The 25,061-nt window shown below is 42.8% G+C and overlaps 1 protein-coding gene across 3 annotated transcripts in view; it reads right to left on the bottom strand.

The window, feature by feature from the left end:
- Positions 1–23,849, bottom strand: part of LOC149322642 (carboxy-terminal domain RNA polymerase II polypeptide A small phosphatase 2) — a 70,656-nt gene extending 46,807 nt beyond the window's left edge. For all 3 annotated transcript variants that reach the window (XM_089480858.1, XM_089480873.1, XM_089480866.1), the window contains exon 1: positions 23,265–23,849. In XM_089480858.1, coding sequence (XP_089336984.1) covers positions 23,265–23,331 — 67 coding nt within the window. In that variant the 5' untranslated portion in view covers positions 23,332–23,849. The remainder of the gene's footprint in view (positions 1–23,264) is intronic.
- Positions 23,850–25,061: the final 1,212 nt, after the last annotated feature.

Raw genomic sequence — 25,061 nt, 5'->3', positions numbered from 1 at the left:
AAGACTCCAAACAAGGTGGAAATACCCTCCACACCCCATGGAGTTTATTAGGGGCAATCAGGAACAAAACAAAACAAAACAAAAAAAAAAAAAGTTTTCCTACACACACACACACACACACACACACACACACACACCTGGAGACCAAAAATGCCCCTGTGGGCCACATGTAGGGATGCCATATCCCAGTGGCCGCCGGGAAAATCACGCTTTTGGGGGCCCCTCCCAGTCACGGTCCGGTTTGGCCCTCAGCCATGCATTGGTCCCGGTTCGGGGCCCGCTCCTGCGGCCATTGCCGCTGCCGCTAATGTGGCTGGCCACAGTGCCAACCCACCACCTCCTCCTCTTCTGGAGTGGTGGGCAGAGCCAACCCACCTCCTCCTCCGGCTCTGTCTTCCTCCTCCTCCTCGGCGGCAGCGCCACTGCCACACTGCCCGCGTGCGCGCCCGTGCGCAGGCCTCTGAAGCAGGAGCTCATCCCCTGCTTTGTTGCCAGCCGGCCATTGGCCAGCTGGCCAAAGGGGACAGGCTCCTCTGCGCGCGCCGCTCGGGCCTCAGCAGGGGCCAGGGGCAGCGATCGCGGCGGGCCCCTGCTCTCCTTCCTGGCTTCTAAGGAGGCCTTGGTCTCCTCAGAGGCCAGGAAGGAGGGACACTTTTTTGTAGGACACTTTTTCTTATTAAATGGAGGACACCTTAGAGGCCGGGAAGGGGCGTGGGGTGTCCTCCATTTTAAAAAGTGTCCTACATTTGAAAATGTTGTCCTACATTTGTCCCGGTTTGGCGGTCCTGATGTATGGCAACCCTAGCCACATACAGCCTATGGGCTGCACTTTGCCCACTGCTGATTTATAATAGTGTCTGCAAAAAACAAAGATGAAGTGAATTATAGAATAAAACTGCTCTTTTATTTTGCTTTCACCTGTCACCTTCCCTAATCACATTTAGACAAATATTATTTTTGTTTAACTAACCTCCTAAATCAGGGGTAGGCAAATGTTTAACCTCCACAATTTGGACTTCAACTTCCATAAGCTCCAGACAGCATGGCCAATGATCAGGGTGATGATGGTTGTAGTTCAAAAATTCTGCGGGAGGGGACACCAGGTTGCCTGCCCTCTGCTCCTTGGTACTTAACAGGCTGGTTTATAATATACAGTCAACCCTCTTTATCCATGGATTCCATCCATGGCTTGAAAATATTCAAAATAAATATAAATTCCAAAAAGAAAGCCTTGATTTTGCCATTTTATATTAAGGACACCATTATACTATGCCACTGTATTTAATGGGACTTAAGTATCCACTGTTTTTGGTACCCACCAGGAGCCCACTGTATGTACATTACTAAGTTTCTCTGTTCCATTAAATTTATATATTTCATTATTTATTATTTATTTGATGACTTACAGTACATATTTGATGATGAAATTTGTGGACAAAGCTCACAAAGCACCAGGCTTATGATGCAAAATGAAGCAAAATCAAAGTTCTTCCTGTGAAACTTTATCTGTGATGGTACATTCTGTTCACACATGCCAAGCACAAATAGCAGCTGCTGCTGTCAACAGATCAGCATGTGCCCTAATCCCTAATGGTGCATATGTATCCACAGTGGTAACCATATGGCCCTTCTGCTCTTGTTGAACTACAGGTTTCCATCAGCCCTAACCAGCATAGCCAATGTGAGGAAGTATGTGGGATTTGCAGTCTAGCAACATAAGGAGGACTACCTATTCCTGATCTTTAGTATACATCAGGGTTCGGAACCATGTAGCCCTCTAGGTGTTGTTAATCTATAACTCTCATCAACCTTAGCCAACACAGCCAATAGTAAGGGCTTGTGAGAGCTGCAGTTCAACACCATCTGCAGGTCCACCTGATTCCATATACAGATGGCCCTCAGTATCTGCGGATCCTTTATCCACAAATTCAAGCATCCATGATTTGAAAATATTCAGAAAATATATATATCCCAGAAAGCAAATCTTGATTTTTCCATTTTATATAAGGGGCAGCATTATACTATCTACTGTATTTAATGGGACTTGAACATTCATTAATTTTGGTATCCATGAGGGATCCTGGAATCAAACCCCAGTGAATACCAAACGCCCACTGTAAATGTGAAAGAAGCACAATCTTGTTTGTATTTGTCCTTTCACTGGATGAGGTTGTCCATCTTAAAATGTTTGCCCTGTGCTATCCAACGGACTCCAGGCTGTATAACAACACTTCAATTACAACCATTTCACATCAATATTTCATACTGTCACACATTTGGGCACACAAACACACACACAAAAAAAGATACAAGGCATCCTGTACATTATGGGTAATGTCCAAAGACACACAAAGAGACTTCCACCTGCATAACAGGATACCTCTTCTCCCCTTCAACGCCTTGCATACTCTTTATCTGTTCCAGAGGGCCCCCAAAACCTCCAGAGGAGATCTAAAAGTCACTCCCAGTCTGGGAAAACAAATATGGAAAATTATTTCCATCAGTGATGTCTGTTCTATGCACAAGCTGTAGTATGCAATGAAAAGTATCTCATCTTATGATGTATGATGTCACCCTACACAAAGTCAGCCTGTTGTTCTCACCTTGGCAAACAGTGTTTATAGCAGTGCTGCGAAGGCTGAAGGAAGGCTAGGCAAGATGCCTCTTTCCCAGCTGCCACAACCCACAAAACTGCTGTTTGCTTGCTCTCCCCTAACATTAAAAGAAAAAGTGACCCATGTGTACCCTACATCTAATCTGCCCTGTAGAAATAATGCAGTTTGATACCATTTTAACTGTCATGGCTCAATGCTATGGAACTGTGAGATTGGAAGTTTGTTGTGGCAACAGAGGTCTCTGACAGAGAAGACTAAATAACTCACAAATCTACAAATCACCACATTCTGTAGGATGGTGCCATGGCAGTTAAAATGATATCAAACTACATTATTTCTGTCAGCAAGGAGTGATCAAACAGATGTTTCTCTGTAACTGTTTTCAAAAGTTTCCCCAGTACTTACTTGGTGTTTTGAGTGAAGTTAAAACAGCAGGCAAGGCATTGGTGAAAAATTCTGAAAACACATACAGTAAAAAGGACTTGGATGATTCCTTTGTTTGCAACACCTTGTTCATCCTCTCCTCACTCCTCCCACTTAGCAAGCAGCAGGAACAATCACTACAGTGTGTGTGTGTGAGTGTGAGTGTGTGTGTGTGTAACCAACTTCTCCTTGCAGGACAAGTGTGCCAGATGCTGAGGATAAAGCTCCAGGCAGTTGTACTACCTGCTGCCTTCATTTCCCAGAACGCTGTGTCTCTGGGGCCATATGCCTCTAAGCCATGATGGCAAATGTGACAGCCTGGAGCTTTGCTTCAGAGCAATCAGCATACTTTTCCTGCAAAAAATGAAACAAAATAAAAGAAAACAAAGAAAACAAAGACAAGGTCAATCCTGCACAGTGATACCAGTGACTGTCTATTCCATGCACCCACTACATGGCATTCACCCAAGCTCCTTGTCCCTCTCACAACTGAAAACTGGATTGACAGTAGTGGTTTGGTATCATGGAGCTCGGAGCCTACTTCTGTCTTGTATGCAGGTTCTTGGCCAAGCTTCCTTTTCACCTCATCTGTTCTCCTTCCTAGAAAATTGGTATTTTGTACCATGGCAGCCATTTTATGAATGTACAACCCCTCCACTGTGTCAGCCATTTTGTGATGGTGCTTGTGACACCTTTGAAACTCCTAAATGTTCTGGCTTGTCCAACAAAAACCTGAGGATTCCTTTCCATACTATATGAGAGACGACTTCCTGTGTTTTGGGCAAAAATAAATAAATTAAATATTTCCCAGCCCCATTATTTGGCTTCCTTTGTAAACTGAGATTGCAGAGATTGAGTTTAGGATATTATGCATGCAAGGCATCTGCCTTACCATTATATACAGGCACACTAAAACAATAAAGCAACCCAACTGCAATTGAAAGAAAACAAGACCTCCAACATCCTCCATAAAAGCCACCAGCAGCTGCCTCCCCAATTAGAAGACTTTCTGAACAAAAATGTTGTTGTTCTAACTCCAAGAGGTCCCTTCTCTCTTCATCACCACCTGGCTTACCTCAGAGCAGCAAGACCCCCAGCAGAGACTTGGCAGAGGTTGGGGACAAAAGGAATATATATAATTCCTTTTAAAATATGCTTCTTTCTCTTCCCCAGTTGCCTCTTCCCTGCCCCCCTCCATCTCAAACAGGGCATTTGTTTGGGGTAGGGATCTGTCCTCTTGTAAAAGTACAATTCAAGTTGACAGTAACTACATTTATTATCAACAAAAACAAACAAGAATGTCCAATTTGTTGGACAAAAGGGTGCGTAGAGAATGAGGTATTCTAAGACATTGAGCCAAAGCTCTCTACAGTACAGCAGGGGTAGGAACATTTAGCTGTGCAGATGTGGTCAACTAAAACTCCCAGAATATCTCCCAACTGCAACAATAGCTGGGACCACAGGGATTTGAAGTCTAAAACATTTAGAAGGCCAGAGGTAATCCGGCCTTGCAATAAAGCAGTAAGAAGATAATCCAGGGAGCAACAAATTAAGTAAAACATTCAAGGTTCTCTTGGATTTGGTCTCCTGGTAGCCACTAGGATTTGGTTCCAAGACTCCCAGTGGTTACCAAAATCCATGGATGCTCAAGTCCCATTAAATACAATGGTGTAGTAAAATGGTGTCCCTATATAAAATAGTAAAGTCAAGGTTTACTGTTTGGATTTTAAAAAAAAGCATTTTCTTTATTATTATTATTATTATTATTATTATCACATAATACAATTACATACAAAACATTTGTTAAAAAAACATTACAATACAAAACAACAATACATAAAACCCACAATTCCCCAAACCCATATAACATACATATATTCCAAATACAATTAAAAAACATCTAAGGATTCTCACTTATTGATTCATAAATTACACTGTTTTTCTGCCTATCTGCTTTCAAGCCGTGGATGCTTGAATTTATGGATAAAGAATCTGTGGGTATGGAGAGCCAACTGTATTACTGTGGCTTGAGGCACGCCGCACAGGTAGTCTCAGTAGCACAGAGGACTTCCTACTTGCTTCAACTGGTGGCCCAGGTACATCCCTATCTGGGCAGGAATAATATAGCTTCAGTGATCTATGGTTTGGTATCTTCCATGTGAGATTATGCAGCATGCTTTACTTGGGCCTGCCACTTAAATACAGAACTCAGGGGGTAGAATGTACCAGTGGCTCTGACCATGTAACACCAGCACTGACCACCAATATACTTCCAGTCCAATCCAAACTGCTTCCTCACCATTGGGATTATACTGGCTAGCACTGCTGGGAGGTGCAGCTCAACAACATCTGGAGGGCTGCATGATTTCCACCTATGCCACATTTTAACCAAGAAAGCCCGAGACAGGTGGGCAGGAAGCAGCATGATGGCGCCGATTCTAGGGTTTGGGAGTGTGCACCAACCACACGCTCCCAAACCCTAGTCCGTACAGACCCTGCCATCATGGCAGCCTCCTGTCCCCACTGGGCCCACCATGATGACACAAGCACGGTGCTGCATCCATACGTTAGGATGCCGCACTTGCGTCACTGATAGCGGTGCCCACGCGTACCAAAAAGAACCTTTTTTTCCAGGTTCTTTCTGGCGCGGAGGGAGCCTGCATGGTTTGGTTGCTGCAGGCTCCCTCAGGAGCTAAAATGGGCGGTCTGTTGAGCCCTGTCGTCTCACAAGGCTCAGGACCATAATACTTGATCGACTACATTTCCTGTCACGAACCTACATGCACCCTGAAATCATGATCTGATACCTTTCTCCTAAGGAAGCCTCCCTCTCTTGTCACCCTCCTGCAGGACTGTCTCAGATGAGTTACTACAATTTTATTGCCATTTTAAGTTTATGCTTTTAGTGCTTTTATATCATAGCACTGTTCCAAGTTGCTTCTGGTTTTACTTTAGCTTTATGTACTGTAATAGTTTATTTTATTTTTTTGCTGCTCCTTTTTTTTTAAACCTTCAACTTCAACGATGGGCAGCTTTTATTATTGTTGATGTTTATGCTTTTTGTGCAACTGTAAACTGCACAGAAAACTCTAGTTACTGAGTGGTCCCAAAATGCAACCACTAAACAAATAATGGGAAGGAACGATTCTCTATAATCTTCTCACAAACACCCAGCTGTACTTTCATTTAAGTTAATAGGCAGCTGCACATTAAACAAGTAGCCTTTCAAGGGTCTGTTGCCATCCCAGTTATGCTGCAGTGGATGATTTTTACCCCAGTCCCAGGGGCTCTAAACATGGCATCACTCTGTTTAGGTGACAGAAGATGACAGGCATGATCTGTACTGTATGGCATGATCACGTTTTGTATTTCAGATAATGATGTCAAGGGGCTTGCAAATGATGCTACTTGGAGCACATGCAACCTCTTCACACACCCCTCTTCGCCCCCATCAAACCTGGCAAGCAATCAGTCCTTTCCTTCAGCTATCTCAGCCTATCACCAACTACTCGCTTCCTAGGAAGAGAACTTGGAGGTCTGCCAAAGCCAACTTCTGGGCACATTCCAGAAGGAACGCAAGATTTTTTCTTTTTAAAAAAAAATGTAGTAGGAGACGAGAGTCAGCATGATGTAATGCTTTGAGTGTTGGCCTACAACTATGGAGACCAGGGTTCGATTGCAAGCTCAGCCATGAAACTCAAGCATGACCCACACTGTCAGCCTCAGAGAAAGGCAAACTCCCTCTGAACAAATCTTACCAAGAAAACCATGGTAGGTTTGCCTTAGGGTCACCATAAGTCGGAAACAACTTGAAGGCACACCACAACCAAGTAATGGAAGAAGTTGAACATGTTTTCAGTTGCAAAAGGTTATAGAGTATTTATGTTGGATATTTTCTGCATGCTCTGTTTTTAAACTGTCTGCATTATGACTCTTCAGTAAAAGCAACAGAATGGGAAATTAAAATCTAAAAGGCAGAATATACCAAAGTAAGGTACTAGGGGATCCTAGTCATGCTGAGCAAAGATGCAAAAATTAAAGATCAGATGGCAGGTTGGCAGCTATCAAAATGCTGATTTATTTGTGTTTTCTTTTTAGAAAGGAACCATTAGGCACATTTCCAAGGTGGATGGTGGAAAACCAGATACCAGTTTGTTGCACAGCTTGGTGGGAGTAGCAAGAGAACCACAGAGTGACCCTTCAGCTTCTCATTCACCCCCTGCTTGCAGCCTAACACAGCAAAGTACATTCAGCTAGTGAATACTGCTGGTATAACACACAGGCAAAAATGGGTTGAAGCAGGGTTCTGTTTATTCTTTTCTGTAGCTGCTTCTGAACAAGAGGTGTTTACGTGAGCAATGGGAAACTTAGCATTTTAGCAACAGCAGCCTTAAAAGCTCTCCTGCTGGTTCCAGAAAGCAGGGGGGGTGGGGGGTGGCACTGGGCATTTACTGCAGGCTCAGAAATTATTGTCACCAGTCACCATAACTCAAGTGGAGTTTTAAAAACAATGCCAGAGACCCCAAGCAGCAAATGTGTAGGAGTCTGCATATCAATCACACACATATACTTTTCCAACATTTTAATACGAGCAGTGTGTGTGTGTGTGTGTGTGTGTGTGTGTGTGTGTTAGTTATGTGGCAAACAGACAATTGTGCACCTCCTGATTCCCCCCCCCCCCCCCGCCAGCAGTTCTTTCCTCAAGGGGACCACAAACTGGCATCTGTCCAATAATGCTTTATTGAGTTAAAAAAACAACAACAATTTACTGTCACAGCAAATGACTACACTGAGACATATATGGGAAATGGGGTAGGAGCTCTTGCCAGTGAGTCCAAATGGCCATAAAATGCAAGCAGCACACGTTTGTGACAACTGAATGTAAAGTGTCCATATTATGCAACCTGGCATTTTTGGTATTGGGGGTTAACTAACCTTCGGGTAAGCTTAAAGGAATAGACCCTTGGATTAAGATTCTAGACCCTTCATTTACGCAGCGATAAACAAAAACACACAGGAAGTATTTATACAGCTGTTCCTATGTGGAATCCTCCATGTAATAGGAAACCATGAAAGTGCAATACTCCACATTGCTCAGAGTAAGAGTGGCTAACCTTTGCCCCCATCCATATGCTTTGGCCTATAGTATCCATCAGCCCTACGCCGCACAGCCAACGATGAGGGATTGTGGGAGTTACTATCCAAAAGCATCTGGAAGGCCAAAGGTTTCTCACCTCTGGCTCAGAAAATTCCAAGCATATTCAGTGAACCACACCAAGAGCCCTCCCATCAAACCTTCAGCTCAAGAGAAGGGGAAGTCTGCTGGCACGAAAGTAACTTGCTTAAAGACTGTGGTCTTTGCCATTAATGTATTTATGCAGTAACCATGTTATAATATAGGATACAGTATCACTGCAGCCTGATGAGGAAAGATGTCATCCCTTTTGCAAGGTGACTGGCACTTAAGATGCTTTTTTAAAATATCCATGGGGGTCTAGTCTTTCTAAAATACAGTATGTAAGAGAAACATCTCATAGCTCAGGCTGTATGTCAGGCTGCTGCCTTCAGATATTTAAAAAAGTAATTGTCTTAGCTATTTTTTTCAAAAATTAGAAAATAAACAGCTACTTTTAAAAAGATTATTTGTAACTACCTACATGTGGACTTGGACTCAGAATTGGAATGAATTACTTTAAATTAAGGGTCCGAACAGGCAGACCAAAATAAAGCTTCTCTGGATCACTTTGGAGGTGTGCTGTTTAAATGACACATGTATCTTAAGAGGCCAGAAGCTGCACCAAAGCTGCACTCCAGTCCTGGACTGGAGCATGGCTTTGGTGTGGCTTCCGGCCTCTTAGGACACATGCATCATTTAAACAGCATACCTCCAAATGACCTGAAGCAGCTTTATTTTGGCCTGTCTGTTCGGGCCCTAGTTTCCCCAGTTCTGATGGGACCTGAAGCTGATGCAGCCCTAATTTCTCTTTCCATACTTTACTAGTAAATGGCAGAATATGGTTTTACTCCTGATACATATAAACAGGGTTGTAGCCTTAAGAAATTACCAGCCTTCAGAACATGTAATCGCTGTGATCAGTGCTTTGCATTGGATGATGGTGTATGTGCAGTCAGCATAGCTTTCAACTCTCACTACCACAAAATTTCTGGCTGAGGAACGTTTGGTGCTCAAGCTGAAGCAATATAAATGATGCAAGGAAGTGGGGGACAGCTGGAGCAGCAATATTAAAAAATGAATCTGTGAAACACAATGTGGGAATCATGTGGCCCTCAAAATGTTTTTGAACTGCAATTCCCAGCCTCCTTCACCATTGCCTTTTTTGACTAGGGCTACTATATGTTGCAGTCCAACAACATCTGGAGGGCAGCACAATTCCCATTACAAAACACAGAATGTAGCAATCTAAATGTCTACAGTTTCTCAGTGAGGTATCCACCCAGCTTGCATGTCAAGCAGTGCTACAAAATGGCATGGGTAGAGAACTACAACTTCTGTAATAATCGTGGAGAGACCTGTTTTGCTGCTAGCAGTTCATGATAAACAGGTTTTCTTTACCTCTTCTTTCAACAGGAAACAAAAAGAAAATCCACTTTAAACAAGTGGAGGAAAAAGAATACAAGTTACCTAAATACGCCAAGGTTCCCATACACATTTTCCTCCTTCCCAAATTGTCTAGGTTTCAATATCAAAAGCCCCACACAGGGGAGGGCAGCAAATGAAAGTTTCTAGGGATGATCATCTTTTGTGTGTGTGTGGCTGGCTGTTTCCCAACCCTTTTGTAGTTGGGTTTTAAACTGGTCTTTTAAACACATGAAATGTAAAACTAAAATTAACCTAACAAATGTTAACCTAACAAGGACAAGAAACTTTTATGGAGGATGAAGTCTATTTTAAAAAATGTAGTCGTGATAGTGACATGCACCTCCATCTCCCAAGGCAGGCAGTATAACTGTTAATATCATAAACTGGAACTAAACCAGGCTAAACCTATATAGCTAAGAGGCTATATAGTGGGCCCTTGATACCTGCTGGGGTTTGGTTCCAAGACCTCCCATGAATACCAAAACCTATGGATGCTCAAGTTCCATTATATACATTGGCACAGGAAAATGGTATCCCTTATATAAAATGTTAAAATCAAGGTTTGCTGTTTGGGGAAAAAATGGGCGCAGGGGAATATTTTCAAGCCATGGATGGTTGAATCCGTGGATACATAATCCATGGATACAAAGGGCTGACTAGTAGTTTCCCTGCCCTGGTTTATCTGCTTCCTAGAAACATCTTGTGGGACACAAGTGGCACAGCAGAGCTCTTCTTAAGTTCTTCCCTTTGTCAACTTTCCTCTAGGTGCCTAACTTTAAGTGTTGCCATTTGGAGTTCTAAAGGAACCAAGAGTGGCAGTCATTGTCTCAAACCTGCTATTACACCAAAGAAAGTCTAATCCTACTTGGAACAGAGCTGGAACTCAGAAAAGCACATGGTTGCATGCACAAAGTCCCACAATCCAAATCACTAGCATATGTAGGGATCACTGGGGAAACCTGCTTGAAACTCTGGAGAGGAATCAGTGTGGATCTCTCCCAGGTTTGGGGTTTTTACTACAACCTTCATCATTCTTTATCACTGCCATGCTGACTAAACCTTACATTAGCTGTTGTCAAAAATTTCCTGGGAGACCTTGGCTCTAGAGTAGGCACAGTCAGTTGCTGACTAGATGGACCAACTGGTTGACCCTGTGGTCTGACAGCTTCTCTTGGAAGGCATCATCAACAAAAGGCGTAGAGGACAGGAGAGAAAAAAGAAAGCAAAATTTGGAGTGAGAACTCAGGAACCACATGAACATTCTCCGTGGAAGTAGGAGGGAACAAGCAGCCCGGAGGAAATTGTTCCACTGCCAGAACCAGAGAAGTGCTTTAGAACTGTTACTGCTATGGGCCTTAATGTTGTCTCTCACTCATGACGACCCTCTCCTAGTTTTTTCACATCAAGATTTATTCAGAGATGATTTCCCACTGCCTTTGTTTACAGCTAAGAGAGTGTGGCTTGCCCAAGGACACTCAGTGGGTTTCCACAGTTGAGAGGAGACTGGAACGCTGGTATTCCTGAATCCTAGTCTAACAACCCTCAAACCGCTATGCCACACTGGCTCTGGGGATACCATGGCATTTCTGAAATTCCAGGAATGGAGGAACCACACAGAGGGACCAAAGTCTCCCACTGTGCTAGTTGGCACAGGTGCAACACTGTCAACAAAACTACTGATTTCACAATAAATATACAGGGGGAAACGTGGGAAAAACAAAGCTTCGTTTGGACCACCATGTTGCCAGAGATGTCCATCATGACACAAAAGCAGCTGTCTCAAGTGACTGTAAGTAGATCTGCAGGGAGCTGCAGAGGGATCTTCTTGACCACTACCTTCCTCACTCACAGCATCATTGTGTGGATATCATAAAGAGGTCAGAAGTCACACTGCTGACCTACCCTTTGCATACTGTGTCACACCTTGTGAAGTTTTAAAATTCAAGGGCATTCATAGGTTCTTGCAAGGTCTCTGCCTTTCACAATCCTTCCCCACCACCCCCACACTGTTTTGGTGGCTCTTAGGTGGTTTCAAAATTCCCTGCCTCTTTTACTTTCAGTTTTGCATCCTTTTAAAAACTGGATGGATTGAATGAAATTGAATGGATCTGGAGATGGTTGACGTTTGCAACTTTGTTCAGGCTTGAATTCAAAAACCTGGCTAACCTGTACAGCCGAACCTGAAGCACACATTTGAATCACAGAATGTCATCTGAACAAAAAGTGCCTTTGTCTTGCTGCCAAACAGCAGCTTGCCCTCGCTTACCTGGCACTGGGGCAAGAGAACATCCAGGTCAAACAATGTCTGTTGCAAACATGCTTCAGCTGTATCTGTTACTTAAAAAGAGACTGACTAGTAGCAAAAACCATACAGCACATCCTTAATTCTTATTCTTTTTATTGTTAATATCAAGTCCAAGATGGTCCTGTTCTGCATTCCCAATCTACCACTTTTCTAGTATTCCTGCCATCTGCCAAGTCATCCCACTATATCTTGTTATATATAAGGAAGCCCAAAGAAAGACACACAAATTCCAGAGAGGAAATGGTGCTCCCAATTTCCACATTTTTAGACTATACATACACTATGCAGCTGATACCACTTTTAACTGGCCTGGCTCCATCCTCGGAATCTTTGGAGTTGTAGTTTGAAAAGGTACTGTATTTAGCATTCCCTATTATAGAGAAGTCTTCTAGTGCTCTAGTTCAAAGAGAGTGAATTAGCACTCTTTAAATATAATAAAGGCACCAGATCATGTCTGATTGTGAAAACTAAGTAGAGTCAGCTCTAGTTAGTACTTGAATGGGAGACTGCCAAGCAATACCAGGTACTGTAAGCTATGTTTCAGAGAAAGGAGATGGCAAAACCACCTCGGGAGTATTCCTTGCTTTAAAACACCCTTTGAAAATTATGGGATCACCATGTCAACAGGTGTCTTGAAGGCGTATGCACACACACACACACACACACACAGAATTCTTAAGTACCTTGTGTGTGTGTGTGTGTGTGCGCGTGTGCGAACTCATCTGTCACTTATGATGACCCATGCATTTTGTATACAAGTACTACTCAGAGGTGGTTTTCCCAGTTCCTCCCTCTCAAATATAGCCTACAGCATCTGGTATTCACTGGTGGTGTCCCATACATTAGCCCTACTTAGCGTCCAAGATCAGATGGGATCTAGTGCCCTTCAAGCAGCTGGAAAACCACAATTCCATAAGATGGAGTCAATGACAAATAAAGAAATATCAAAATGTGCAGCTATAAACACTTCTAATGGGCAGAAGCATCATTTATCCTAAACAGGTAAATAAAGATGAACAAAGAAATCTTAAAGGTGTAAATATACTCAAGCCCATCCTATATACATCAGCATGCTTCCCCCACTCCCCAACAATAAATGCCAGGCCTGGAATTTGATCAGTCCCCAGTTCCTAGCTGTCTAGATCCCAAACAATTACAGTACATGCTGGCTGCTAGAATTTGAATGTTTCCTCAAATCTGTATTGGGAAGGCTCTCAAACATTTGATACTGGCTCTTAAAATATGAATCCCCCAGTCCTAGGGGGTTGCATAGAAAATTAGTTTTTCAGCAGATCAAATAACACTCTGGATGCAAGGCAGAATTATCTTCCCTGTGGGTTGCAATGTTTTTGAGGGAATTTAGAAATTACAGTTCCTAGCGAAATTCCATTCTCCCCCTCCCGCCACCAGGATCATACACATATGATCTTTCCATGCAGCTGGCATGGACATTTAGGAGACAAAGGGCATAAGACAAAATTGAATTCCTTCATTTCACCCCAGTGTAGTTTCAGTGTTTATAAAAAGGATTCCCAAAGGGAGGTGATTCTGGAGTATAAAGAATGCTTCCCTCTGTAGTTTTTGAGTATTTGGCTTTAAAGGTAACTGGAGAGACGTGTATGGTTTCTGACATGTCACACATGCATCCCAGCTTCGAAGGTTTTAGTCCCCCTCCCTATTGCTAAACATCTCATATCTTATTAAAGCAGGAGAGTGAACAGCTTTCTCTGTGCACCAGATCTAACCCCTTCAGGAATGATGTTTATGGTGGAGAAAGCTTTTCTAAGTCTTAGATGCAACACTTCGAAGGAAGATGAAAGGTGTTCATGGTAATAACAAAACCATGAATGCATCAGTAGAAGTCCTCAGAATTCATTATTTTCTATACAGAGTATATTTTCTATATGTTCAAGATTTGCATAAAGTTATCTAGCTGCTACGGTGAAGTGATGCTCCTTCATTTAACTACGGAATGCTTAAAGTACAGATCTTTTGACACTGGTTGTCAGCATTTCTACTATCCCTGCTCCTGTGCTTTTAAAAGACACAGAAGTGTTGCAAAACAAAAATAAAAACACCACACCTTTCACTTCACATCAATGCTGGGAAACGCTTCAGAAAAAGAAAGAAAAACCTTCAGCAACTTCATTCTTGCATGACAGCTTTTCAAGACATAGGGGAAGAATGGTGGAAAATGTGTATATTTTCTGTGGTAAGCTTTAACTCATCTGCATGCTTGACTATAACCAGATTCACTGTATCAGTTGCAATTATTCATTGAATGGAGGGACAGCATTGGGGGTTGTTTCTTCTTCCTTTAAACAATGACTGGAACTAGGCACTGAGTTGTACCAATGCAGACATCCCTGGAGCAAAGAAATGTTTCATGGAGTGCAGTTATTAAACGCAAATGAATCTAAGCTCCAAGCTTTATCACTGCCTTTTTTCCTGGGGAAAGGTCATTATACATGGCATGACTTCAACAAAAAGGCATTTAATTCCAAACGTTCCTGCAGTTTCTTAAAACATTTTGGATGTATCTTCCCACCCTCTAAAAATTATACTAAGAGAGTGGGGAGGAACAGTGAGCTGGTGATCTCCAGCTATTTAGGAAAACAACTCAGTTCTTACCAACATAACCAGTGCTAAAGGTCTGCTGACACTGCAGTCCAAAAATGTGGAGGGGGGGACCAGGTTGTCTACCTCATACTACACCTTCATAGGCTCTTCCCTCTCCCAGGTATCTTGTACTCTCCAGTTTGCAAGCCATTGGATTAATCTTAATTTTCTCCAAAACAGTACAGAACACTAAAATATCTTGCATATCCAGTACTTACAGTTCACTAACAAACGGAAAAGGCCCCCATGGCAGATGTTCACCCCACCAGCTTTTTTAAAAAGAAGACTGTGATACCAATGCATTACATCATGCATCACAGCTGCTTAAAGAGAGACTTGCATTCATAAATGGGATTTCACCCTGCTGCCGATCAAAGCCAGAAAGACAAGCTAATGTTTGCCTTGTTGCAATGAGACTAATCATTAGGAAGCAGTGGGTGGCAGGTATGTGGGGGTGGAGGCTGCTTTGCTAACATAACTGTTGATGGTAGGAAGAAAATGAGAGATCTGGGCAACTGGCTCCACAGCAGAGTATGGGAAATGGGTGATGGTGATGGTGGTGGTATCAAGGAGAAAAATAACTCCCAAGATACCCCCACCCAGCTCAGTCCTAGTCTGGAAGTTGTACAGGTTGAGTCTTCCTTACACAAAATGCATAGGATCAGAAGTGTTTGGGATTTTTGAGTTTTTCAAATTTTGTAATATTTGCATATACATAATGAGCGATCTTGGAGATGGGACTCAAGTCTAAATGTGAAATTCATTTATGCTTTGTATACGTGTTATAGACATAGCCTGAAGGTAATTTTATACACAATATCTTTAATAATTGTGTGCATGAAACAAGTATGTATACCCTAAACCACTAGAAGGCAAATGTGTCACTATCTCAGCCACCCATGTGGATGACTTTGCAATATTTTGGAATTCTGGACAAGGGAGATTCAACTTGTAATCCAAAAAGCGTAATATTTTCCAAGCTTTGTTCCATAGCATAGGCTCAGCTGAGAAAGTAAACTAGTAAGCCAAAGAGACAGGAATGGTTCATGTCATGAGGTTATCTAGTTGTGTGTGGACTCTGAAAGGAAACAGCCACCTTGTGAGAAAGATGGTGAATTCCCCAATACCATTGCAGGAGTCCAGCATCTAATCAGCCATGTTCTTTACTTGGCCATTAGAACAAAAGGTCTCAGTTCAAAAACTGATCATTCCTATGCCTGGGGCAGCTTTCCATTTGACAGCTCCCAACATACATTTCACGGCTGCACCTGACTTGGCACCACACAAATTTGGAAACATAACCAGGACATAATTAACACAGAAATATAAAACAGAGGTTGCTCTGGACTCACTCTGGTGAGAAGTAACTGGTCAAACCTGGAAATATCAACAATGTTTTGTGTGGGCCCTTAAACACAGAGATATGGACATTTCAGGCTCTCTCCTCCCCTAGCAATAACATTCAATGGCTGAATGACTGTACTGGGTTAGGCTGGAAGCCACAGAGAAGCTCCAACATGCCACATCATCTGCCTGTCCATCCTTGCTAAGCCCATGATCAAGTTAATATCTGGATTTTGTTATCTGGAAAAGCTACCTAGAATCTATTATAAAATCTAACCATTTTATTATTGAACTTCCAATATATTACATAACTCACAATGCCACTTCTGGATGACTGTCCAGTCTGTCTGGGATGGGATCACTTAATTCCACTCCACCTATAGCACTGAGACAGTTGCTCTCAATTCCAAATTTTATATTCACTAACATTATATATATATTATAGTCAAAAGTATGTAGCCTTTTCAAAAAAATAAGACCCTAGGATTTACCAGATGCATAGCCTGGAGCCCAACTCCTTTTAGACCTCTCTATGTCCCTTTTCTCCGTGTACAACAATGTAACATTTTCAAAGAGTCTTTCTAAAATATATTCATTCATATACTCTACATATGATACAGAATATTATATGCCTCTGTAATAATACAGATTATGTTAGGGATCAAACAGGTCATTTCCCACATACAATACCTGATCCCTAATGATATCTTAAATCAAAAGTCTAAACAAAAAAACGTTAACTACCTGGGCTGGTCTTGCTTGACCATCAGGAGTGAGCAATTCGTGGCCTTCCCAAAACAGGACTGGGGAGCGGCACTGCAACTCCCATGATCTCTCACCACTGCATTTGCTGGGCATGGCCAATGGAAACTTACCAACCCTAATCTGGCTAGGCTAGGCTCAAGGAACTAAGCCAGTTTGCAAGCCCACATCTTGGGGTGCAGGAACCATTTGCCTATTCCTACTGTGTGGGAAGGAAATTCTACAACTGCATGGCCGCAACTGAAGGTCATCTTCTATGAGTCCTGTCTTCATTACCTTGGCTGCATCCGCACTGCAGAAATAATCTGGTTTGACACCACTTTAACTGTTATGGCTCAATGCTATGGAATTCTGGGAATGGTAAATCTGTTGTGGCACCAAGGTGCCATAGCAGTTAAAGTAGAGTCAAACCGGATTATTTGTGCAGTGCGGATGCATCCCTTGTTGGACATCCTTTGGAAAAACAGCTGAAGAAAGTCAATGTTACCCTTCCCTTGGCTTTCCTCACACTTATGACTATGCTTTCATTTCAGCTTGTCATCAAAGTGGCTAAATCTCTTTCCTTCTCAGCATCCCCAGCCATATCCTTTGGGATCTCATATAATTTCCCCAATATTAACTTCATTGTTGTGTTTTTGGTCAGGGAGGGGAATGTCACTTTTACATAGGCAGCAAAGGAAGCAAGCTATTTCTTTCTCCAGCAGTACTAGTAAAGTGGCAAATTAAAAGAAAAAAAACAAGAACAACTGGGGCACATACCAAAGAGAGATTACAGTTAACTACTCCAAATCTTTGTCTGTCTGATGATAAATCCTGTAAATTAAATTGCATTCTTTCTGTAGTGCCACCCATAGAGACAGCACACAAAAACAGACAGACACATACACACACACATGAACTGGACCTTACATATCAACAGGTTTTCCTACACCCTTCATTCATAGGCTTTGGCTGCAATCTAACGCAGGATGCAAGCTAAAGTCATTAGGAATCTTTTTAAAAAGAAAAATCTCCCCTAGCCACACATACAGGGCTGGCAGGGCCTAGGCTTGTTTTGCATCCTGTTTGTCCACAAGAAGATTTCCTATCTCTGTCCATGTTAGGCCTCTACTGGGTGACTGCCATCAAAGCCTCCATTTTCCTGAGAAAAGCATCCAGTTAAAAATTCCTAAAAGGGACAGGCACAGAAATGCAGAAAGAGCAATGCAACCCTTTCTCCAGAGAGATGCAAGGAAACAGGCAAATGCGAAAGGGAAGAAAGAAACACAAGAAGGGAAGAACAAGTGAATCCAAGGAAGTTTAGCATTTATTAGTGTTGTTTTTGTTTTTAAACTGTTATTATGCATGCTTGCTTCCAAAGCAAACCCTTACTTAACGTGAGCTGCTTTCACCTCTCTTCTGCAGTCTAATCGTATGTGTGTTTATTCAGGACCTACCGGGTGGAATGGATTTTCAAATCGTCAATATTGCCGCTGGGTGCCTTCAAGTCTGCTTCTGACTTATGACTACCCTAAGGAGAAACGATCATGAGGTTTTCTTGGCCAGATTTGCTCAATTTGCCATTGCCTTCCTTTGAGGCTGAGAGAGTATGACTTCCCCAAGGCCACCCAGCAGATTTCCATGGTTGAGTGGGGATCTGAACCTCGGTAGTCCAACACTCAAATCACGACACCATACTGGCTCTCTCAAGTAAACATGCGGAGGATTATATATCCTGAAAAGTAGCTACTTTCACTTCTCTGAGCAGGAGGTAGGGAGAGTCATTCACTCACGCTCCGGGGTGGTCAAAGAGAGGTCATAAATAAAACCTACCCACCACAGCATTTCATCTCCACACGCTCCATAGAACTTAATAAATCAATAAGCCTTAAAGCCCTTCTTTTTATACCAAACCCCTGCTAACATGGCTACAATCTCTTTGATTATAACTTAACAGATGCCCCTTAGTAGAGAATATCCTGACCCCCAACAGGATATAATACTTATTAATTATTGTTGTTGTTGTTGTTAGTAGTAGTAGTAGTTTCATAACATGTTGTGGGTCAGGATGTTCTCCACTGAGAACATGATAATAATAATAATAATAATAATCATCATCATCATCATCATCATCATCTCTTACCCATCTCTCCTCATGGAAGAACAATAAATCAACAATGAACAACATTGATTGAAACACATTAATTAAAACAAGCAACAGTTTATAGCAAGTACAAATACAGCAAAAACTGAACTGCTTTCCTCAGTACTGGGAAAACTGTGATCTGACAAATCTCTGTTGAGAGGCAGAGCAAAATAAGAGAGTGCTCTTACATTTTCATTACCTCTGTGTGTGTGTAAAACCCTCCTAATGAGCCTGGTGCTTTAGTGAGTTCCTAGTCACTAATGACCAGGGCAATAAAAATCCAAGGAGCAATGGACAAAGATTCAATAGCCAAGTGCTTCATGTTTCCCCTGCCTCAAAAAATGGAGGGAAATCTGACACCAATTTTAGTGCAAAGGCATTCCACAACCTCATCCAGAAAAATGTGTGTGTGTGTCACAAGGAGGGGGAAAGGGAGCAAATCCGGTCTCAGAAGCAGCTGCTTATTGGAGATGCTGCCCAGAAAAAGAGAAGGGGGGAAAAACCACCAATAGAGCAGGAGTAAAAATAATTTTTAAATAAATTAATTTGGGGCATACTGATCTAGCCAGTCTTCAAGATAACACTCTACTATTTAAAACACCTAGACCACACTGCAGGCTTATGCCAAGAGAAAATGACAGCAGAACCTAAGCCCACCCATAGAAGGCAACCAATGATGAGAAGAAAGCAATAGACTGGGTACTTGGTATCTTCTAGGATTTGGTTCCAGAATCTCCCCCATGGACATCAAAATCTATAGATGCTCAAGTCCCATTAAATTAAATGGCATAGTAAAATGGCGTGCCTTATATAAAATGGCAAAATCAAGGTTTGTTTTTTAGAATATATGTATACATATATGTATAATATTTTCAAGCCATGGATGCTTGAATCCATGGATAAAAAACCAGTGGAGATTTATGTGGATTTACTTAGGAGTAAGCCTCTCGTTTCGTTTGGCTGCAGATAAACATGCAAAGAATTGGAGCTGCCTGGCATTAAGAGCCCTACAATGAGAGATGCCGAACAGAAGGGAGAAGAGCTTTCCTTCCTCCCCTGTCCCATCCCCAACACCAGAAGCTTAGGGGTCTTAGAGACCCTTTCCTATCAGAAAAAGAAGTGGAGGAAAGGGATCGAAGACTAAGAATGCAGAGGGCAGCTATGAAAGAACTACAAAAGATCCTAAAGAACAAAGATATACAACTGAGCATGAAAGTTAGAATCATACAGGTCACTGTATGCCCTGTTACCATGAATGGACATGAGAGCTGGACAGTTAAGAAAACGGGTAAGAGGAAAATTAATTCATTTGAGCTGTGCTGCTGAAAGATACTGTGGATGGCCAAAAAGATGAATAAACGGGTCCTTGGACACATCAAGCTTTAAATCTCCCTGTAAGCCAAGATGATGAAACTGATGCTGTGGTACTTCGGCCACATCAGGAGAAGGCAGGACTCACTGGAGAAAACAACAATGCTAGGAAAGGTGGAGGGAAGCATAAATAGAGGATGGTATGATTTGCAGGACCTGAGCAGAACAGAGAAGTGGAGGAGAAGTCTTAGGCTGCATCTGCACAGAAGAAATAATCCCGTTTGACACCACTTTAACTGCCATGGCTCAATGCTATGGAAGTCTGGGAACTGTAGTTTGCTGTGGCACCAGAGCAGAGCCATGAAATATGAAATTCTGTTATTGTGCTATGGAGTATGTACATTACTGGGCTACAGAATTTAGAGCAAAGCGCTGGTGCCAAACCAAACTACAAATCCCAGAATTCCATAGCGTGGAGCCATGGCAGTTAAAGCGAAGTCAAATTTGATTATTTTTGCCATGTGGATGCAGCCTTGGAGATAGATCATCCACAGGGTCCCCATGGGTTAAGAGTGACTCAAAGGTAGTTAACAACAAGAAGAGGGAAAGTGAGGGTGAGCAAACATCAGTTCAATAAACACTGGCACCAATAATGCTGAAGGGGGGAAGGAGAAGAGCGTCATCTAAAAAGATGGGTGTCCAAGGAAGATGCCAGCAAGCCTAAATGCGTCCTGGAGTACACCCCAAAAGTCTACACAGAGGAGGAAAGTGGTGGAAAACAAAAGCAAACAACCCAGCCCAGATTGTATGACTGCCTTGTCAAGGAGTTCTTCTTCATGGAGGCAAAGGCCAAGCAGAACTGATGTTTAAAAAGGTGGTATCGATTAATGTTCCTGGGGCAAAACCTGTGAGAGGCAGCCTAGGTTCCTTGACACAGTAAACCCAGGACTGGCAACCTCAAACACCCTGGAAATAGTGACCCAAAGAGATCCTGGTAGTAGTGATCCTAAAGAGATCCTGGTAGTAGTAGTAATCCTAAAGAGATCCTGGTAGTAGTGATTCTCGATTTCCCTGGAGTACCCTTAAAGTAGGAACGTGGGACTGGGTAGGAAGGGGAATTATGGATTTATGCCCATCACTCTTTAGTGTTAGTGTTGTTTTTCAGAGGCTGCATCTGCACTGCAGAAATAATGTGGTTCTACACTGCTTTAACTGCCATGGCTCCATACTATGAGGTTCTGGGAATTGTAATTTATTGTGCTATGGAATTCTGTGATTGTGCCATGGGATACATAGTTTGTTGTGCTACAGAATTCAGAGCTCCGGAGCCACAACAAACTTCAAATCCCAGAACCCCATAGCATGGAGCCATGGCAGTTAAAGGGGTGTTAAACCAGGTTATTTCTGCAGTGCAGATGCAGCCAGAGCTTTGCTTTCTCTCCTGACTAAAGACATCTTGCTCAGGAAAGATCCCAACCTGGTGCTGAAAGGCTTTGGACTCCCTTAAAGTCCAAGTTGTGATGAGTTCAGGTACGGAGATGCAGAGAGGATGATGGGCTTTGTAGTAGCTTTGCGGTGTCAAAACAGCTGGAGGGGTCAGTGTGGGAAACAAGAGGCTGGCGGAGGGGCTCCTTCCTCGGGCATCAGGGGTGTTTACCAAGAAATAAACAAGCCTGTGTAGTAACTGGAAAATAAAGACTGGGTTTGTTGAGGGGAGGAAGGAGTACCGGAAATGTAAAGGAAACAGTTAAAATGAGGGAAAAGAAATTCAAAAGCCACCTCTGCTCCTGGGGAAGTGGAAAGAGATAAAGGAAATGTTATGTATATACGGTATGTATGAGGGATTAGGTAATAGTTGAGAACACTTTTGGGATAGGATGCGATTCCACTGCTGGTACATAAGGCAATGTGCTATATTTATAAACTCATATAATATCACTTTTAATAAGTAAAATATTGTAGACAGAAATATTCAACACAAACAAGCCCTGGAAGAAGAGGAAGAGGAGGAGGAGGAGGAGGAAGAAGGCCAGCCCTCCTCCCCTCCTGGTTTACTTGAAGGGCAAGAGCCAATTTAGAAAAGTGACGTCGCTGCCAAAAGGAAGACACAGGCAGGCATAGACACACAACACACACACAACATATACACACAAGTATGCAATGGAGGGCTGGCAGAAGGCGGAGGGCGCTGCCAAAAGGAAACACACGGACTCACACACACACACAGGGCACACACATACACACATATATATACATACTGTATCACACACACACACACACAATACTTATATGCACATATATATACACACACACACACACATACTTATATGCACATAGTGTGTGCACGCACACACACATTGTGCACATGTTACATACACACATATATATAAACATACACACACATGGTGTGCACATTTGTAATGTGTGTGTGTGTGTATTAGAAATGTGCACAGTGTGTGTATGTATAGTATCTGAGAAATGTGTGCAGCGTGTGTAAATATGTGTGTGTATGGGAAACATGTAGTGTGTGTGTGTGTAGATGAGAAATGTGTGCAGTGTGTATGTATTATGTATGTGTGTGTGTATGAGAAACATGTGCAGTGCGTGTCTATGTGTGTGTGTGTGTATGTATATATGGGAAACATATGTAGCGTGCGTATGTGTGTATAGATGAGAAATGTGTAGTGTGTGTATTGTGTGTGTATGCATGTGTATATGAGAAATGTGTGCAGTGTGTGTATGTGTATAACCCCCCCTGTGAAGAAACATGCCAAGAAAACCCCATAATAGGTTTGTGTTAGGGTTGCCAAAAGACTTGAAGGAACACCACAACAACAAATGTATGTACTGTATCTATGTGCATGAGAAATGTGTGCACAATGTACAGGTATATATGTATATGTGCATATATATATAAATATGGGAAATGTATGCACAATGTGTGTGTGCATATGTGTACTGAAAGACACACACACACTATATATGATCCATTCTTTCTCTCACGTATATCCATGATATGGAATTCTGGGAAATGCAGTTTGTTGTGAGGCCACAACAGACTACATTTCCCAGAATTCCATACCATGGGAGGCCAGTGTAGTTAAAAGCGCTATAGGAGCGGATTACTCCTCCAGTGCGGATGCATGGAAAGCCCCTTACCTTGTTTGGAGAGCACCAAGGCGGCTTCGTCCCTCTGCACTTGGGTGATGATGGACCGGCTTTCCATCTAACAATCCCAGAGACCCGGGGGATCCTTTGGAGAGGGAAGGAGGAGGAGGAGGAAGGGGGAGTTGCAAGGGAGGAGGAGGAGGAGGGGGAAGTGGTCCGTTCCTCCTCGGAGTTGCAACACCCAGGAGTAAAAAACAACAACAACAACAACAACGAATAAGCAGAAGCCAGGCCAAGGAGGAGGCGAAGGAGGAGGACGGCCCTTGTTCCTCAGATGGGGTCCAACATGGAGAATCCAAGGGAGGGATGATAGACCCCACACTCGCATTCACACGTACACAGACACGGGAGAGGAAATGGGGCACCAGCAGTTTCTAGTCTCCCCTCCTCTTCCTCCTCCTCCTTCCTGAGGATAAACAAGCAGCCCGATCCCTTCTGCGCCTCCTCCTCCGCCGTTGCGCCTCCTCTTGACAAATCGCGGGGCGATCGCGGTGCAAAAGCGGGATTAGCGAATCCGGGGGGAGGGTTGGAGGGGATCGCGCGCGAGAGGCAGTTGCAAAGGCTGCCCCGCTTTTGTTTTTTGGTGGCGCACACAGAGCCCCAGAGAGTGGCCTTGAAACCGCTGCGGCGCCCTGATTGGCTCCCGGCGGAAGGGTGGGCGTGGCTTAGGGCTCTACTATGCGGTGTTTACCTAACAAACATTCCATCCAGCCGCCCCAAGGAAGAGGGAGGGAGGGAGGGAGGGAAGGAAGGAGGGGGGGACACGCCTGGCTCTCAAGCGCCCTCTGCTCTGAGGAGAATGAGGCGCCTGGGACAGGCTCCTTCCTCCTGAGGCGATGGAGGATGGCTCTCCACACAGCTGCCCAAAAGAGGAGGGAAGGGAGAGAGAGAGACACACACACAACCCTCACAAAAAGCCACTCTCAAATAAATGACTGGTCAATAAATAGTGCCTCAGAGATAGCCTATACTGTGTACATACGTGTGTGTGTGTATGTGTGTATATATATATATATATATATATATATATGCATACACAGTATGTGCCTAATCATATGTGTCTATATACATGAATAGAAGTACGTCTGTCTATAATATGAGTGTGTGTGTGTGTGTGTGTGTGTGTGTGTATATATATATGCGTGCGCGCACACACACACACACTTATACATACATGTACACAGTGTGCCCTTGATACTTCCAGGACCTACTGTGAATGGAGGGCTGACTGTGTATGTATACACACACACACATACACAGAGTATACATATATACAAACACATATACACACACACACAGTATACACATATAGATACAAGTATACATACACATATATGTGTGTTTAAATATATATATATATATACACACACACAGACACAATATACATGTATCCATACACATATCCACACACACACAGACATATATATATTTCTTACCTGCCTCTCCTTGTGGATCAAGGCAGAGGACAACAATTAACAAAAAAACAACATCAGTTAAAACACACATCAATTTAAGAGGACAAATGGAATGTACACATCTTAAAAGAAACCATCTGACGCATCTAGGTTGTCACAGGTACATTGGTGATACCTACACTACACACACACACACACATATATATAGGCTATGACCAAGGTACCTATTAATTATATTAAATATATATTTAATAGTCATGTATAAGTCTAGCAATTGTAGTCAAAAATGACCCCAAAAAAACCCAAGTCAACTTATCCAGGGGTCAATGTAAAGTAGTGTACTTTAATTCTTATTTAAAAAGGAACCATCCCC

This window comes from Sceloporus occidentalis, unplaced genomic scaffold (genome assembly GCF_023333645.1).
Source record: "Sceloporus occidentalis isolate IW3139 unplaced genomic scaffold, rSceOcc1.0.p SCAF_1, whole genome shotgun sequence".
In the NCBI taxonomy this organism is placed as follows: Eukaryota; Metazoa; Chordata; class Lepidosauria; order Squamata; family Phrynosomatidae; genus Sceloporus; species Sceloporus occidentalis.
Note: the sequence above shows the minus strand (reverse complement) of the source record. Positions and strands in the feature narration are given on the sequence as shown.